Consider the following 20,000-nt stretch of genomic DNA (forward strand, 5'->3'; position numbering starts at 1 on the left):
ACTGTAGCCAAGAAACAGCTTCTTCAGTGACGAATTCGCTGCTATAATTCATTATTGTTTCCGACGCACGTGGTCTAGGTTCGACTAATGCCATCACAGCCAGCTCACGCTCATGTCTCGAGAAAAAGCCAACGATTAATTCGTTGTGTGACTCGGTGTTCAGTTACGAGAGGAACCGTTGAAAATTTGAACACTTAATAAGGAATAGTATAGGGAACGAAATATGGTCGAAAAACGAAAATTATTTTCATATTTTCTTTTTTTTTCAAAAATTGCACCTCGTTGGGGCCAAATTGGTCAATCCTACTTGGCTCTTGGAAGGGCCAAATTGAGAAAAAGTTCCAAAGTAGAATTCATAGGGGCCAATTCAGATTTTGGAGGGGTCGAAATGGTACTTGTCACGCCCGTTTTGGCTCAAATAGTCCAAAACGAACCTTGATGGGCCAAACTGGCCCTCGAGAAATTGGGGCCAATTTGGCTTTTGGGGTCAATTTGGCTCTTTTCATTTTACAGTGCAGCCATAATTCTCATCGCGTTTGTGAATAAAGTGTTGTCAACTCCGAAACCAATTACGTCGCTCGAAGAGCTACACGCTCATTGTGTTTCTCGAAACGAGTTGTATTCAGCATTTTTTGTTTTCATTTTGAGATACAAAGGTCTATCTCAGTTGGGATAAAACGGAAAAACAATCTTCAGTGATAGTATTGAATTCTCGCGGCTAAACAAGACGGGACTTTTAGCCGAAGTGAAATTGCACACTTCATGTTATGGATGCACGGACGTGCACTAAATATACATTAAGTACTTTGTTATATATTTAGACTTTCCCTTAAACAATCATATGGCAAAAACATGCTGTTGTATTCGGCGCGTGGGCAACAACTGCGCAATTGTATCCCGGTCGGAATACATTTGAATTTGATCAGGGGCACTTGACCAAGAATAAACCTATCACAGTCTCGTTTTGTTGAGGAAAAGTCTAGGTATATAACATGGATTCTTATCACAGTAGCTTCCTTAAGATATAGGTAGGCCTTGCACGTGCGCTATGTTGTGATAAATATGTAAGTAAAAAAAATAATAAAAAAGGCAATTCTATCAACAACTAACGATTCTATCTCTCACCTTCACCGTGTAGCTTCTCTCTAAATCATAATAATTTCCTCCTTGACTCCATTTCATTGCCGCTGGCTCCATGTCTTTGTTAGCGTTGTTGAGCTCACAGTTATTTTCTTTGGACAGAGGGAAATAATTCATGGATACACACAGGCAGTCATCTTTGCACTTCATGTGACACTGAGTGGCGCTGTGGACTGTCAATCTTTGAAATACGTGACCCTCAAGAATGTGATTATAGACGACATCCTCATCGATAACAAACTTGAAGTTTTGACAATTTATTGTTGGCTGCGCCCCTTTGGTGTGAGTGAGCTGAGATACCAGCAACATCGCATGTAGATGGCGAAGAACACTCATGGTGGACCTACTAAACGTACAAATGAGATGGATATCTTCATTCCATAATTATACCGAGGCATTTAAAATTTAGTTAGTAGCAGGCGGAGTCTACTAAGAAAAAAAGGCAAAAAATCGTGAGTAGGTACGTGATCGTACTATGGTGTAAACGCGACTCGACCTCAGGTTACGATCAAGATCTTAACAAGCGCCTTAAAAGTTGTCTCTTCTTTTGACGCGAACGTGATTACGTAATGCTTATTGAGAATGGGGCCATCTTTCTCCAGGATCGAATATCTCGGTGACAGATTAAATAACTTATATTGAAAATTAGCCGAGGTTGAAATGAGAATCTGAGCTACAGTGTGCATGGCGCACTAGATATATTTTGCTGTGTCGATAGTGGAAAAAAGTAACTTTAAACTTATCGAATAGGTCATGCCGCATCAGTTTAGTTTTATTCGATCAACGGAGTAGAAACAAATTACATGTTGTCTCCCTTCAGTAGTTCAGTAACAAACTTTTGGTTTTAACTGAGTACCATCTCTCTTCACTTACCTCAAAATGTCGATTCGTTTTATGGCTTCAGTAAAATCCTTCGAGAAAGGTTTGCGGGCGAACAGATGTTGTTGAAACTTTATGTATGTCCGGTAATATCGATGCACCTTTATACTTGAAAAATAATAGAAAAACACAATAATGAATCAATTAAGATCATTGGCTCTGTTGTTGAAACTATATGTATGTCCGGTAATATCGATAGAAAAACACGATAATGAATCAATTAAGATAATTGGCTCTGTTTACGACGTTACCTAGAAGACATCCGAAATAAACAATGGATAAGATATTGCAATACTGTTGACACAGAGTGCTTCACAACTAAAAATTTGCATCAAATAACTGAAATCCGTCACATTTACAGCGGTGATCAAAATCTTATTACCCTTTTAAAATGTCGGGATCTTTTAAATTTTTTATGTCAAAAGACCCCAACTTTTCTGGAAAAGTCAACACAGTGTCCCTCTCAACATTAGCTTTCTTTCGGCTCATATTAACAATGTTTGTTTTCTGAAGTAATTAACCACACACGAGGACCACCACAGCAAGCCATAAAAACAATGTCCGTGGAACAAAGGTTGTTTGTTGCCATCCACCGTTTCCTAAATAAGTAGAAATGAGAACTGTCCAACATTAAATTGTAGAAACAATTCAAACTACCAGTGACCTCCTGAGCTTAAAAGGACTGCAAGAACACTAATTGATACAGACAACAATAACTAAGACAGCAGTAGTGGCGTGAGTTCAAAAAGACATAACTGAAACTAAAACTGCCGTCAAACCATCACACAGCTGGATTGCATGCTTAATGAAAAAAGCTAAACTGTGTGATAATCGTGATCGTTTTTCTCCGTTACAAATTTATTCTTCGCAGAGTATCCATAACCAAAGCAATCTTTCTTCGATATCGAGTTCGTTTTCATTCAAATTATATTTTTTCTCGTCCGACCCCATCAGACTCAATGAGTCAATACGTATTTCGTCGTTTGACCGGTAGGACCACCACAAAAAAGATTCTACAGTAAAATCGATTCCTGTATTTATTCGAGTCTTACAATTCATCGAAAAAGCGACTTCTTTCATTATTTATATTTTGTTTACTCAAGTCCAACATTAGAAGTAATGTTCTTGGAAAATGTGGCAGAATCATGCGACTGCATGGCGAAAGGCTATTCGGGAGTTTAAGATGTCACCACGGCGACATGTGGTAAAACGTTCCTGAAGAAAACCTTATTTATTTTCCTCTAAGTTTCTCACCAATAGCTCGATGCGTTAACTGTTTTTGTTATGCTGAAGTTGAGGTGCGGTGCCGTATGAGGTGGTAAACTCATGCAGCCATTTTTGAAATTATAATTAACGGCAGAAATTCATTTTTTAATCGAAGTCTTCCTCGGTGTTGCCGTCCTGACTGCTTAAGGTCCCTTTTGTTCTGTATGGGACGGAAATGTGCAAAGTTTTAAAACGCACGTGTTTCGCTATTGTTTTGCTCACTAGATCTTATGTTGCACTTCGTCCTCGTTTTCGTCGCCTTCGTGCTTTTTTTTTATAAGGGACCATAAGATCCGACGACGGCAACGGCGAGGTCGTGAACTGGGGGGAATGGGGAGAGGTCGCCGTCGTAAGGCGCGAAAAATAACATTAAGAACACTCTTGGAAGACGCAGTCTGTTCCATAACAGGCTTTTGGTTTATAAGTGAAAATATTGCATCCTTTAGAGATATACTTAAACTTCTCCTCGAAAGTGCTGATGACGATGATATTTCCAAGGACGAATTTCTTCTTCTTTACGATGAAAACATCTCGAAAAAAACCCAGATTTCCCTTACGATTGTTATGGAGCATTCGACTTAAATGAGATGGACGACAGCGAGTGTTTGGCTGAGTTTCGATTTCATAGGAATGAGCTTCCCCTCCTTTTAGAGGCCTTGCAGCTCCCTCAGTCTTTCAATTGTCACCAAGGAACCATTCGTGATGGGGTAGAAGCGCTTTGTATAAGATTGAGACGATTTGCTTACCCATGCAGATACAGCGATTTAATTCCACGATTTGGTCGGCCGGTTCCGGAGCTGAGTATGATTTCCAACCTCGTGATTGATACATTCTATCAAGAGCACAATCACAGAATGACTCAGTGGAACAATACACTGCTGAACCCTCCACTTCTTGAAAACTATGCCCGTGCGATAAATTTAAAGGAAGTGCATTACTCAATTGCTTTGGTTTTATAGACGGAACAATAAAGCCCATTTGTCGACCCGATGAAAATCAGGGGGTCGTTTATAATAGACATAACGAGTGCATAGTCTCGAGTGCCACTCTGTTGTCTTATCTAATGGTATTATAACCAACATGTACAGCCCAGTATGTAATTGATTTAATCTGATTCGTTGCTCTTCCTTTTTTTTTTCTTTTTTTCTTGAGGTTGAGATTTTAAACTGTACACCCCAACCTCAGCTAACTAAAACACTCATTTTTTTCCTCTTTAAGAGGGTTCCTCACGATCTGGGGCGGCATGGCTTCTCTACAACAAGAGTGACCCCGCCTATCTCCTACGTGTCCACCTTCAGGTCCCTTACAGAGGTGCCAGAATAGCACCAAAAATAGAGTTATACAACAAAGAGTCTAAAAGTTTGTTATACAAGGTAAGATTTTAGGTATAAAAACAAACAACAACGTCAAATATAAACTTGCCTGATAAATGATTTAAATGCTGAAACAAGCATTCACAGCAAAATCAAAGATATTATAAATATATTTATGCAAATTTAAGCCGAGTTAATCTTGTTTTTCTGAGGTAAACATCTGCTGAAAACTTTGCATCTGCTCAAGTTGCTGCTTAGTTTGTTCCACTTATACCTTTAGCATATCCTGATGATGTTTTCTTGGTTGATCTTCCTGTTTACCCTCAACTTCAACTCGTTGCTTTTGCAGCTGCAATTCTCCTTCTTTCCACTTCTGAACGCGATCATTTTTTTCACGCAAATATGCAATTGTGTCACCTCCACTTCTACAACTTTTTTTGCTTCGGTTTCACTTCCTCCTCCTCTTCATTCCGCTGCCTTTTCTGAGTTCTTCTCAGGTTTTCTATAGCCTCTGTTTCTCATTTCCGCTGCTTTTTCGTTTTCAGTTGTCTTATTATCGTTTTCTACGGTGTCTTCAGCTGCAGCTGCGACTATTTATTCCAGAGCATTTTCCAACTCACTCAAATGACATTCACACTTGCCTTCACTTCGTCTTTCATCTTTGTTTTAAATTTTCCCTCAGCAGTATGTATCTTTCTCTAACAGCACGCTTACTGACTTAGAATCGGGGAAGCTTGAGGCCGTTCAGATTGTTTGCAATTTTTTCCCTGATTTTACCTTTAGAAATGCTTCCTTTTTTGCACTTAAAGGGTTCAGGTACTAAAATTTCTTGACACAAGCAGTTGCCATGTCCCTTGGTCCACTCCATGTTTGATCTGAAAAACCACAATAATATCCAGCTTCAGCGATTTTTTCCTTAAACAAACTCGGGTAAATTATCTAGATTAAATTCCTGGTTTAGCATTAATATTCATTAACAATATGAACTGAAAACAACTTGTTGAACTGTCTTATTTAAACTCGTCTCCATTTAGGCCTATTTGAGTCACGAACTTTTAAAGCTGTTTAGAGGGAGAAAGAAACTTCGGTCAGTTTTCGCCTTAAAATGAGTTCTAGAACCATTTACATATGTCACAAATTTGGAAAAATGTTGACAGTTCATCATATATTGAAAATATACGATAAGTTACTTACGTTTAAGACAAAAGAAAAACACTTCGTTTTGACGTCGCAGACAACACAGTTACGGCGGGAAACTTCGCGCGCCGGCTACCGGAAATGCGCAGGCAAATATTTTAAACTTCCGCTCGCCGTCGTAAACATCCGTCGTCGTCCCTAAAGTCGCTATTTGCGGATGGGCTCACGTCAACCTGTCGGGCCCTACATTTATTAAGGTTTCAGCCAATTCAGAGACTTTCATCTACTATTTCGCCATTATTAATGCGTAACATGTCAATGTTACGTGCGTTTGAACTGGATACCAAATAATTCTGGGCATTTTAATCGGCCACCCACACATGTACAATGTAATTTAGTGTTAACTACTGAGCTGTTCATTGGTGGGAATATGGTGACGATATTCCCACCAATGGCGTAGCTTCACTTGCATATAAACCCACACACAACCCACAATTCCTCCAATCGCTCTGACGAAGAGCTAATGCTCGAAAAGTCAGCTCTTTTACCCTTTATGGTGGCTAATTTACGTTTTCAACTCAATTGTTAACTCTGCAGCACCACAGTTTCCTCAGAAACTTACCCCCTTTATTCATGTACAGTGTAGCCATTCAGAATATGGAGTTACCGTGTTTTTGGACCGAAATCTGGCAGCTCTTGTTCAATAGAGAACAATACGAGTCAGAATAGGATTATGATTTTGCATGTTCACCCCCGAGTTAATTAGTCTTTTGGTTACATTAACAGCAAACTGGTGTATGACTGTAGATGTCACTCATAGAATTTACAAAATTACAAAAGATTTTATTAGGGTTTGTGCAAAATTTCGACATTGGTTTAACCAAGACGGCAGTTTGAATCTCTCCTCTTGTCTATTTCCCGAGAGTGTATGTCATACAACACCTTCTTCTATCACGGGGTGTTTTTACCAACACACAAAACAGGAACAAATTACACTTGAAGAAATCCCAGGAGGGCGATCAGTGAGCAATGCCGTAAAAGGATATGTGACAAGATCCACAGTGTTTTGTCTTTCCAACTACATAACGGAAAAAATGGCGTTAAATATCAATGACCGTCAATCTTAACTTGCACCAACTTCAGTCAATACATATCAACGAAAGTCTTCATTAAAAGTGCTCTACCAGAGAACACATGTCCCAGAGTTGATTTGATCCTAGCAATACAAACGACTAAGGTCTCAGTTCCTTTCAAGACTACAATTACTATAGAAATTCATGGTCATTACTACATTGTCACCGCTAAAATGCAAAAATGAAATGCGAGTCTAAGTTAAAAGGTTTCGCTCCAATGATTACTAGCACGTTGAATTAAGCTTTGAAAACAAGAACTATTTCAGACACATAGAGATGATTCCTTGGAAAGTGCGTACGAACGATTTTTATTCACCGGTTGCGATAAACCATAAAAAAAAAACCAGTGAGCGCAGCGAACAAAAAAGTTTTTTGATGAATCGCGTTTTCCATAATATGAAGTTTTTATTTCATTTATACTTAGATTTTTTCTCAATGAACAAAAAATTTCAAAGATTGGAAGTAAACGACTTTTAAACGAAGGATGTGAAAAAGACGATTTTATCGAGCCTTTGACTTTTAAATTGTAAGTGTATTATCTATGGAACACATGAATAGTGAAAGTCAAAGTAAAAGTGTTTGTGGAAAGACCGCCTAAAAAAACGCAAAATTCAATTTAAGGTTGCCTACGACGTAGCTCTCGTGTTTGTCTACATTGCTCTTTGATAAAGAGTCAGTGTAACTATCTGAAATGTTAAACGTTTAGTTCAAGTTCAACCCCTAAGGTGGACCACACTTGAAAACATACATATGATGTCAATGTTTGTTCTTAGCCTTGCTCCAATGGTTTCTCAGAGTCGTATTTTGTTAGCTGAGTTTCCTTTTTTAAGAAGAAAATGAATCCACAAAAAGTTATACGTCATATTTAGCTCAAAAAAAAGTGCTGGGTTGTGGAAGTAGTTGAGAACAAGCAACTGTGATCCTGATTTATATCGTTGCAGCTATACTCTCCGAAATTGTCTTCCTTGTTGATGAGTCCTCCTGGTCTTCTATCAAATTTAAATCCCCTCTCAATGCTATTGTAACTCCATATGTGTCAGGATGCCTCCTCTGACATTTCCAATTTTTTCCTTGCTCTTCAATATCACTAAAAGCAATTAAACTGGAAGAGACCAGAAACAATGAAAAGAGCTCGCCATGATTTGTTTTTCATCAAGAAAAATCAATACTTACAGCTGGGTGTCAAAACTTGTTGTCTCCACAATTAGAAGAGTAAAAAATTGACCACCGTATTTTCATACGTTTCCAAGGAGGAGTTGAGTGTGATTCAGTTGAATAGCCCTTTTTTTCTTTTAGTCCTTCGCAGAAGTGTCTTAATAGCCAAAAAAAGGAGTTTCACCTTTTTTTTTCTTTTTTCTTTTTTCTTTCTTTTTTTTTTTTACATTCGTGGGAGGATATACGTCGCAATGTGTCTTTTAATTATCTTTGGAAGAGTGATCACAAACAAATCGAGTAATTTCACAACAAGTAGCGGTAGACACCAGCGACAGACAAAGGAGATCGCCAATACCTTTTAATCTTTCAACTGTCTTTCATTCAGAAAAATAGATACTTACAGCTGGGTGTCAAAACTCCTTGTCTCCCTATTGAAAGGAATGAAATAAACCACAGTTTCCTTCGTTTCCATAGAGGAATTGACTTTGCCACAGTTAAAAGATGTAGTTAAAAAATTAACATGAATTATGAATGATGGTCGATCCGGCTCCAGCTCTATATTTTTGGCGGAGCTCTTTGTAAAGGGATCCACAAAAGCAAAGGTTCAAAAACTGAGAAACAGTCCAATTGGAAATTACCTCACTCAACCCTCCTTACTTTTGTATCTGCCGCCTTTGATGATATTTCAATTGGGTTTCTTTTAAGTTATTCGTACATTAAAGGAGCTGACTGTTTACAATGACTTTTTAAAAAAAGTATTAGTATGCAAAGAGAAAAATAGAAAGCAATTTAAGGATACGGTGCAGAAACACTAAAATTTAGTTTACACCACCCACAAAACTAATGTCCCTGGTTGGCACAGTGTCGTTTCTCAAAAAGCGCTTCATCTTCATCCCTTGAGCCTCCATCATGCTGTTTAATATGGACAAGTTTCGCGTATAGCATAATTCTTCAAAATTTGCCCAACAAAGCGACGTTTACGGCCAAGTTGGATCGCTAAGATCGTGTCTTTGTCTGCGGAAAAATTTCACCCATTTTCCTCTCACAGTCGGGATCGTTCGGGAACTGAAACATTCTATGCCCGGTGCCGGAACGATCTATTCTGACAGTTTTGCTGGTCAGAGCCGGGGCACCAGAGACACAATATCGCCCTCGTTGTCGCGTATCTTTCATACTATTCGCCATACTGAATTCGATTTAATGTCACCAAAGTGACGTCAGTGGTTTTTGGTCAAATGGTACTTTGGCTACTTAATTCGAATACCATTTTTGAGGGGAAAATGGCATAACTTTAAAAGCTTTCAAAATTGTCAATTTTATCATTGAACGTTTCAAACTTCGGAAACGTAGATTTCAAATAATAAACTTTATAACTACAATATACCTTCATGGTCACTTGGATTTGTATTTAATAATGTATTGACAGCGCGTCCAACAGTGTAATGTCGTTGTAAATCCACAAGCTTAAAGCAAAAGTTTGGAATGCGACTTTGAAAAAGACGAACACAAGTTCGTAACATTACGATGAGCAACAATCGTTCACAACTAATATGATAATATAATAAGATGATGTCTCACATTATGTACAACAGTACCTGGTGCTTCTCTTGACAAACACCTGCTCCAACTACTATACTTACTTCATCTCCTACATTTTGAACATTTCAAAAATTGTTTCATGAACAAATGTGTAATGTTTTAATGTAAGCAGTGATCCTAACGAAGCACTTAAGTACCTTAGTCCTTGTGAAAGTGAGGCTGTTGAGGGCTTCTCACAGTTATGTATCGAGTCCCTAATATTAAAATCAAGCAAAGCTGTACATATTTATCTCTTAGGAGAAATTAATAACATCTCCCTGCCACTAAGTAAATACCATTACTCCTCACTGTACTGATTTTTTAAAGAGAAATCAAGAAACCTAAACTTAAAGCTTGGTTTTACTAATGATCAAACTAACGAAGCCGAAGCTAATTTTCAATTATTAGTAAAGAGAAAACGGTTGATTGACCGAGTCAAGAAAATGTCGCCCTACGACGAGAAAACATGTCATAATTAGATTAATAGCGTACGAAGTTATTTAAACAACTCTGAATCTAAACACAAACATTTCAACTTACGATTAGTCACTGGCTTGAAAATAATTTGCATAAATCAACTAATGGTGAGCCCTGAATGCGTTTTAAAAGACGAATATGAAAAAGGCCAATTTTATCGACCTTTGACTTTTAAGATATAAGTTTACTATCTATTGAACATTACATGAAAAGATGAAAGTGCAGGTAAAAAGTGTTTGTAGAGAGGCCACCTACTTACTTCAACTATTAAAATGTGGACGCTGTGTACCTAAGGTTGCTTATGACGTCGCTCTTGTGCACGTCTGCATTCTTCTGTGATATAGACTCAGTGTAACTAACTGAAATATTAAACGTTTAGTTCAAGTTTAACTCCTAATTGGACCAAACTTGGAAACACATGATGTTATTGTTAGTTCTTAGCCTTGCTCCGATGTTTTCTTGCATTCAGTTGGCTGTGTTTCCTTTTCTGAGAAAGGAAATGCACTCGCAAAAAGTCACACGTCACATTTAGCTCCAAACCAATGCTGCGTTGTAGAAGCAGGAGAGAACGAGCAGCGGTGATCCGTATTAATATACATGTTGTGAAATTTTCCGAAATTTTTTTCATCGGGGACTCCACCTGGTTTTCCATCAAATTCACATCCCTCTTCTATGCTATTGTAACTCCTTATGTGCCAGGACACATTTTCCTGCTGTTTTGTCAGGGCGGTGCAATTAGAACAAGAGTTTCCCCGGATATTAACATATTCATACATCTGGCAGGTGTCCCAGGTACCAAAAATGTTATGACCTGCCAGCTTAGCGCGTGCGTAGTCCGTATACTGCAGACCATCCGTAGAAAAGTTACAAGTTGCTCTCAGATGTGTGGAGGAAATAGCAAGAGACTGCATTTGTGATAAGGATAGTCGGAACTCGCTCCAATTCACTTCCCCCTCTCTAATATCAATCTCAAAGTTTTTGCCAAACTCTGCATAATTGAAGGCATTTCTCTTGGACAAAGATAACGATTGTATTAACGTCCATACAAAGCCAGGTTCAGACTGCAAGTCACAGTAAACAGAAAACCGTTCATTGTCTGAATTATAGATGTCGTATTTTCCTGATGTCGAGGCGCCGTTCTTAGCTATGTCTTTGCAGCTTCTCGGATGTTTCATCTTCTCACACCGCTGACCAGAGTATGTGTTAGGACAGGCACAGTTAAACCTGGTGCTGTGAGCGTCACAAATCTCTTGACATACACCTCCATTGAGACAAGGATTGGTGCGGCAGCATCTGTCGATGCAATGATGCTTCTCTGGTGTGTATTTGTCTCCACCCTACAGCAACATTCGAAGGATTTTTTAGCTTACCATGCTCATCGAATTGGGTTAGCACGTGCGCTTTAGCAACCGTCGACAAATCTCACCGGAAACGGATCGAATCGATAACAAACAGTGCGAGCAAAGTACGAGTGCCTACAACACATAGCGGGGCACCAGAAAGGAGATGAAATATCCATCAAAATTAGATTTGAAATGCAGCAATACAACAATGGTAAAGTCAATGATGTCTTTATGAAATTTGTAGTCACATCTGTTCTGCTGTTCCCTTTGCATTACAACACGAGGAAGAGAATGAACCCAATCCTCTCTTAGCCAAATCAGTTTGTTTTAGTTTTGTCTAGATCAATGATATCGCAGAATAATCAGTATGCACAAAATTGTCTTTGGCCCGGACTGACATATAACACAACTGTTTTTTAAGGAGTGCCGCAAAACTTGATCATGTGGAAATATTTATTTAATTTACGAACTTGAACATCTTGGGATATTTACTTTATTTAAGAAAGTTCATAAATAAATGAATAAGGAATTAGATAAATAATCTTATCTCACCTTCACCGTGTAGCTTCTCACTAAATCATAATAATTTCCCCCTTGCCTCCATTTCATCGCCGCTGGCTCCATCTCTTTGTTAGCATCGTTAAGCTCACAATTGTTTTCTTTGGAAAGAGGGAAATAGTTCATGGATACACACAGGCAGTCATCTTTGCACTTCAAGTGACACTGGATGGCGTTTGGGACTGTCAATCTTTCAAACACGTGACCCTCAAGAATTTGGTTATGGATGACATCGTCATCGATAGCAAACTTGAAGTTTTGACTAGTTACTTTTTTCTGTGCCTCAGTAGAGAGGGTCAAATTGAATACAAACAGCACGACTTGGAGATATTGTACGATGCCCATAGCAATAGCACTACTAATGTGAAGAAAAAAAAGATACATGATTATTTCTGATAAGCATGGGGTAATTTGGAATGAAACATATAGATATTTGGGTCTCTTGCTTAATTGCGACGGAAAGAAAATAATAGTTAGCATTAAATTGCCAAAATTTTATTCGTTAGCCGAAAGAGCCATTACCATATTGAGACCTTCCTCTGTGTCAGTAAACGTTTTGAAAGACTGAAAAGAGTGTATCCGTCTCGCTGTAAAGTCGATCTTCACTACAGAATCACATATTTGCGGAATTTTGAAAAGAAGACTAGGCAAACATTCGACGGTTTGTGTTAGGAATGCTCTACAAAAGGAGCCGTAAACGTTCCCTGCAGTTTAGCCTAAGCTGAACACAGTTTATAAAGAATTGATTGTATGCTCAAATGCTAAGCTTATTTCTCTTCATTGCCCAGGTTACAATGGAGGGAGATATATTGGCAAATGGAACTGATATAAAAAAATACACGAACCAGTAATTGCTGATTAAAAGTATGTCGGTTGCAGTTAGTTGAATGCAAAGCTAAATGTCGAAGTATATCAAATCTCAGTGAAACAGCCCCTGCAATGAACTTTATCAAAGACTGACGTTCATGTATCAAATCGCCCAAGTTTAAGGAGTGTTTCTTGAAACGTAAAACTTTCAAAAGTTTCGTGTGTCATTTATTAAAAAAAAAGCGTTTTGAAAATAAGAGACGTCTCAAAATGTTTTGCGTTACAAAACCAAGAAGGGAAACTCTACCCACCATCAGTTGTTAAAAGATCCTCTTTCAGCGATGCACTTATGAATCTCTGTGCTCTACAAAGTCAACTCTAAGAACGATTTGGAATGTATTATTCACACTTGAATATTTAAAAAGGGTCGCATTTTATTTTTTTACCATAGGAGTATGGGATATACAATATTAATGAAAGCTCTTAAAGTAAGCTTTCCTTCCATCGATGAATGATGATATCTCGAGTTTCGCTACACCTATAAATTTCGCAACCGTATGGCTGGTTTCTTTTCCAGCTTTAAGAAAAGAAATAGAATACAGACCAGTCAGCTAACAAACTCTGATCTTATGTTGTATACGTAGACTGTAAAAACACATAAGTTCTGTCTGTAGAGCCAGTTAGTAATTATTCCTCGAAGTGGAAAAAATTAAATATTGTAGTCAATAAACCGAAAAACTAGAAAAACTTAAGTGAATTATTTAGGTTCATAAGTGCAGCTTTAAAAGATGTTTTCAATAAGAATCGCAATGTTTTTCAAAATATGAAGACCCCCCGTCAAGTTCGACTTTCGAACATGGCAGCCCTTCTGTCGCGGTGACTATTAATGTATAATGTTCCGAAACTTTTTAATTTTTAAAATTAATTGTAAAAGGGCGTCAATTTTGGCCTCATTTTGCTAAAAGAACCGATATTTTGACGAGTTAAGAAGAAAAGCTACCCACATAAAAGAGCTTGAAAGCAAGGGCAGAAATTTACTGTAGCCTGTTTTATTTGATTTTCATGATAAGAATTCCACTTTTGACAGAGTAGATCACTTCAGGATATTCGTCTGCCCAGTAAATTGAATAAAATAGACTAAACAACTTAAGTTTACCACATCTTTGGCACAGTGTAGCTCCTCACCTGATTATGGAAATTTCTTCCTTCTCTAAATTTCATCGCCAATGGCTTCATATCTTGATTGGCATCATTGAGCTCTCAGTTGCTTGATTTGAACCGAGGGAATAATGATTATATATACAAGCAGTCATCCTTACACATCACATGTAACAAACGAATGGTAGCAAAATAAGGTACATAGCTTCCTAATTATCTATAATTGTCATAATCACCTACACAATTATCTCTTGGCCATGAATCAGAGATGAACCAGGGAAAGCTGTTGAAGTCATTGAGGTGCCTGTTCGAGTTAACCCGAGGTGACTACACTAACATGATTGTTGCATCAGTTAACTGCTGCTTGGAAAAACCTAAGATGAGTTAACGCCCTGAACGTAAGCTTGCATGTGGAAATGGGCCCCCGAGGCTATTTTTCCACGTTGTAATTGATAAGTGATGGAAAGTTTTACGTTCGTTACACACTCAACTTATCTATATTTTCAAGCAAGAACGAATAATTGACCCGGTTGTTATTTGTCCAACTTGTTTTGATCAACACACTTTGCCAGTGATATTTCATTCGAAGTTTCAATGGCCCAACGATGTGCAAAGTTTCACTCATGAATTTAAAAATTTGCATGAAAAAATGATAAAATATCACAAAATCTTTCTCAGACTCTAACCCTTCTCTAGAAAGATGTGCAAATAAGGAACATAGATGATAATATTAGACACTTGTTATCATTGATACTTCTTCACATTATGTAAATTTTGAATAAGAGCCGAATGATATGAATTATCCAAGAACGCATGCCATCCATTCACAGTTTAAAAGCGTCAACTAGAGAAGGAGAGATTAAGGTCAAACTTCACCATTGAGGAGTCTACTAGGGATCAAAACTAGAAGTAATAATAATAATAACGCTGAAATAGAATACAACCCGAAGCAATTTTACTGTTTCTCCAGGCATTATTGTTGATGTCTTTTTTTTTTTCTGCAGTCATCCACCCCAGACGAAAGACACGCACCCAGGCCGTAAAATGATCGTCCGTGCCAAACCGATAATAAACAGTACTTACTCGTTTGAAAAACTTCATGAAAAAGAATCTGTATATGGCAGAAATTCAAAATAAACACGAGTACTGTAAATCAAACATCGTAATTTGTTATGGAAATTAGTGTAATGAGATCATTTTGCAATGAAAAACCTTCACAGATGTTACGTCGTTAAATTTTTAGTTTTCGTTGCTTCTCTCTAACTTATTAAGTAAGTATGCTTGATTTAGAAGCCAGAAATAATCGTAAATAGTTGAATTAGATCAATGTTTTGTCGGTGAGGGATGTAGCCGCTTCATTAACAGAAAACGATAGAGATTGTGTCATTATTTTTTTTAGCTTTAAGGGGGCCTTCTGGTTTCCCCAATAAAAATTATAATTATCTTAGATAAGCTACCATTTTACACTCGGTTGCGGGTGGCAACTTATTTTGTCCTAAAAATACAAAAGAAATAATAAAATAGCTTCCTACAACTTCAAGCTTTAACAAAAACAAAACAAACAAACTCACAATAACAAAGTAAAAATTTCGAAATCATCTAATAACTGAGTAATCCTTTATAGTTTCGTTATATGAAGTTTCCTTTATTTTTATAATATTCACAAGAAAACCTGTACACTAATGTTACACAAAAGTGGACGGTCAAGCTTGGCTTGATAGTAATTAGCCAAAGAAGAAGGAGAAATTCGAAGTTTTTGTAATTAGATCTCAGTCTCAAAAGGGGCTTTCCTAAATGACAATTTTGACTGAAGCCGGTTGGTGAGAAAGAGAGGGCATTTTTATCATTAAACCACTTTCCAAATCCTTCGACCAGGTACATGGTAAACTCTTCCTCTTGACAACAGATACAAAGTGAGTCGTTTTCGACTTCAAAGATGTAAAGATTTCTTTGTGCAAATTTATGACAGTGGACTTCTATCATCCTGCTGACTCCTGAGATGTATCTACAAGGCTGTAGAAGAGATCGGTTTTCGAGTTATTTTACCACAAATGTCTCTTTCTCTCTAAATAAAAATAACAAAGTAATACCTGAGGGTATGTAAATTGATGAAACAGCATTCAGACGATTAAATAAAATGTGATGATGCCCCTTCCTATAGCTATCAAATCCTATACAAACAAACTTAATGCAACTATGCAATTCAGTCCTCGTCTTAAGCTATGCAACCTAGTTGAATAGCAACTAAGACCCTAGTTGGTCTTTACCCTTGGTGGTTCTAACTCCAGGAGATAACATATTTCAATTTTTTTAGGCTTTTTAATTTAATTTCGAACCATGTTATGTTATATTATATTGTGTATGTTACAGATACAAGTTTTTTTTAAGGTTCCTAGGGCGTATTTGAACATATTCGTATTTTAGCTTACGTATACTAGCCATGAATTATTATTAAACTACTATCACAGCGCAATTTTGTTCTTGTTTTTATGCTTCAAAAGGGAGCCAGGATTGCATTAGCTTTGCATTTTTGGTATACAAAGCTCGGGCTAATCTTCTACCTAAGCAATGCAAAGCTAAAAAAAATCACAGATTACAACAGTTTGCTTGTTAGTCTTTGAATTCTGAATGTTCCCGTGACATCATATTTTGTTCTGATTGGCTGTCTTTATTGTTTCGGTTTGACGGTAATGGTAACGGAAGTGGAATGGTAACGAGATTCAAATCAATTTCTTCGATTTCAAAACAGACAATTTTCGAGAAATCAAAGGCCTTTTGTGAAAAAAAAGAAACAAAACAAAGCAAAACAAAAAGCAACCACAACCAGAACAAAGGTCAGAATCCAAAGAAAACAAAAACCTTATCTAATACTCACAACTCATTCTAGCTTTAGTAGATTATTGGAACTTAGAATAACCTATTCATGTCTAACCCCAAACCAGTATTGCGTTGAAGAAGAATCCGAAGAGGAGCAGCGGTGATTCCTATTTATCGCTCCGGAATGATACCGTCCAAAATTATTTGCGTTGTCAACGGCTCCTACAGATCCATCAAAGTCGCATTCTTTCTCCTTGCTTTTCAAACTGTTGACGAACTAAGCACCATTAAGATTCATTCTTGTGTAGGTGGTGCAATCAGAACAGTTAATACGACGGATGTTAATATACTTAAACAGTTTGCAACCTCCACCTCAGTCACCGAATATGTAATGACCTGCCAGAACAGCGCGTGCATGTTACTCTCAGATGTGTGAAGTGGTTTGAGAGAGACTGCATAAGTGATAAGGAAAACGGTAACAGTTCCAGTCCGGTTGATTGCTATTGTCATTCACGGGGAAATCCGTGCCAAACCCCTTATCCTTATATGTGGCCTCATTGGCAAAGGATAACGACTGTATCAATGCCCATGCAAAGCCAGGTTCTGACTGCAAGTCATAGTAAACAGAAAACGGTTTATTAGCTGAATCAAAAACATCGTATTTTCCTGATTGCGAGGCCCCGTTGTTAGCTGTGCAGCTTCTTGGATGTGTAATCTGACCACAACGCTTACCAGTGTATTTGTAAGAACAGGTACAGTTAAACCTGGGGCTGTGATTGTCACAAATCTCCTAACATACTCCCCCATTGAGGCAGGGATTCTGACTGCAGCATCTATTAACGCCGCGATGTTCTCTGGAATGTAGCTTCCTCACCCTGATTGAAAATGAACTTTTTCTCTTAAACTATTCTTTGATTAAAGTAAATTCCAGCGGTGCAGATATCCATAAGTGAATTTGAGGGGGGGGGGGGGGGGGGCCAAGGGACGTACAATAAAGAATTGCTACATGCTTAACGTGCGTATATCAAGTTAGAGATGCACGCAGGATATAAGTTTTAAGAGCACGAGAGAAGCGTAAGAGTTGCTTGAGTGCTCTTCAAACTTCCCAAGTGGATTATTAACTCGATACACGCACAGCTAAAGTATGAACTGAAAAATTTCCATATAACATAGCATGCAGACACAAGTTGTCCTCGATACGTGCGTATATCAAGTTAGAGATGCACGCAGGATATAAGTTTTAAGAGCACGAGAGAAGCGTAAGAGTTGCTTGAGTGCTCTTCAAACTTCCCAAGTGGATTATTAACTCGATACACGCACAGCTAGAGTATGAACTGAAAAAATTTCCATATAACATAGCATGCAGACACAAGTTGTCCTCGATACGTGCGTATATCAAGTTAGAGATGCACGCAGGATATAAGTTTTAAGAGCACGAGAGAAGCGTAAGAGTTGCTTGAGTGCTCTTCGAACTTCCCAAGTGGATTCATAACTCGATACACGCACAGCTAAAGTGTGAACTGAAAAAATTTCCATATAACATAGCATGCAGACACAAGTTGTCCTCGATAAAATAGAGTTTATTACAACTTTGTCCGATTTACCAGGTAATCATGTTCTACCCGAAAACTATGAATAAATGAAAAGGTAAAAACGACCAAGAAATATTACCAGACCAAATCTTTATTCAAAGAATTGAACATTTTCTGCTCAGAGGCAAAAAACGAACGAATTTCTTGCATTTACAAGAGCGTGTAGTAGATTCAATATGCTTGAATCGTTGTTTACTAGAATTCAAGGCCAGAAATTGCGTAGGTTTATGTTGAAGATTTTGAAAATGCTGAAATAATTGTAAGGTTTTTAAAATTAAAATCTGCTATTTAACAATACTTTTAGGATAAAAATGAACCCTCAAAACTGATATCAACTATTCAAAAAGCTGAGCAAAAACTTACAAATCTCTCGCATCTACGAGACACTTGTGATAGATTTACGTTGCTCGAATTGTTGTTTACCAAAATTTGCAACCTGAATATCGTTTAACTTTGAGTTAAAAATTCTGAAAATTGTACGATTTCACAACAAAATCTTCTGTTGAACAAAACTTTGGGTACATAACAACGCTTCAAAATAATATTTTCCGTTGTAATGAAGAGTTCCCAGTGTCGCAAAGCCTCAGTTGAAGTCAGAATACTCAGTTCTGTTTTCAGCCATAATTCCCATCGCGTTTGTGAATAAAGTATTGTCAACTCCGAAACTAATTTCGTCGCTTGAAGAGAAAAAGAAATGCTTATTGTTTCTCGAAACCAGTCTTATTCAGCATATTTTGTTTGCATTTTGAGCCACAAAGGTCTTTCTAAATAGGGATAGAACGGAAAGATAGTCTTAACTGATAGTTTTGAATTCTCGCCGCTAAACTCGACAGGACTTTTAGCCGAAGTGATACTCACAAGTCATGTTATGAATGCACAGACGTGCACTATTTTTAGAGAATACTGCATGGGCGCGCGTAGATATGAAATGTCGAGTTGAACACTCAAAAAGCGACCTTGTATTATTTTGTTTATCATATAAAAAACAATAGCGCATTAGTGACGAGAAAGCTGACGTCAACAATGAAAGAAAATAAATTGAAGCATCGACAATCGTACAGTGCGTTGTCGCTAAGGCTCAAGATGGAAAAATGCTTTGAATCATGATTACAAAGACAACAATGGGCGGAATTTTAAATTTACGAAATTCTTATTTATTGAATTTTTTACTTACCGACAGGAGAAGTCTTTCAAGTAAACAGCCAAAATCGGCCTGTGACAAATCTTCCAGTTGTCGATTTCCGTTCTCAGCCACGACAAAGGCCATTACCAAAGTCACTGAATACGTAACTTTGGGTTTTTCTTTTCATATATTGGTTTTCTTTCCCTTCTAGGAAAGTTTGAACGTCACTCCCTGTAAGCGGTACGAAATTATTAAATGTTTTAGCCGCCATAATCCGAGAAAGTTCCGCGGACAAATTACCTTCTATTGAGAATGTTGAGGGCTTTGCCGTTCATTTATCAACCTGGCCGAGTGACGCGAAAGGCGAGTGATTTGTCAGCAGCTGATTGGCGTTATCAAACACACGTGAAAAAATATCGTATTCTTTCACGTGTGTTCTTACGGCTTTTGTCAGAGCTGCAGATCCTTGTATAACATCGTAGTTTATATGATAAATAATGATTTTTATCATGGTAGCTCCCTTA

The 20,000-nt window shown here is 37.7% G+C and overlaps 1 protein-coding gene, 1 long non-coding RNA gene and 2 pseudogenes across 2 annotated transcripts in view; 1 reads left to right on the top strand and 3 right to left on the bottom strand.

Moving 5' to 3' along the window:
- The window catches only part of LOC149042907 (uncharacterized), a 797-nt gene extending 275 nt beyond the window's left edge, over positions 1-522 (bottom strand). Inside the window, exon 1 of the long non-coding RNA XR_016188134.1 lies at positions 1-522. This exon is cut by the window's left edge and continues 29 nt beyond it. This is a non-coding gene — a long non-coding RNA (uncharacterized LOC149042907).
- Positions 1-2,182, bottom strand: part of LOC149042903 (uncharacterized) — an 11,866-nt pseudogene extending 9,684 nt beyond the window's left edge.
- A 1,433-nt stretch (positions 2,183-3,615) lies between these two features.
- On the top strand, positions 3,616-4,697 carry LOC149042908 (uncharacterized; annotated as a pseudogene).
- A 4,676-nt stretch (positions 4,698-9,373) lies between these two features.
- On the bottom strand, positions 9,374-12,324 carry LOC149042909 (protocadherin-like wing polarity protein stan). The gene is made up of 2 exons (XM_089213193.1): positions 11,974-12,324; positions 9,374-11,415 (listed from the first exon to the last, which is right to left on the bottom strand). The coding sequence occupies exons 1-2, from the start codon at positions 12,322-12,324 to the stop codon at positions 10,594-10,596; spliced, it is 1,173 nt and encodes a 390-aa protein (XP_089069319.1). The 3' UTR covers positions 9,374-10,593.
- Between the last annotated feature and the right edge of the window lie 7,676 nt (positions 12,325-20,000).

Source organism: Pocillopora damicornis, chromosome 7 (genome assembly GCF_964200805.1).
Source record: "Pocillopora damicornis chromosome 7, jaPocDami1.2, whole genome shotgun sequence".
NCBI classification, from domain to species: domain Eukaryota; kingdom Metazoa; phylum Cnidaria; class Anthozoa; order Scleractinia; family Pocilloporidae; genus Pocillopora; species Pocillopora damicornis.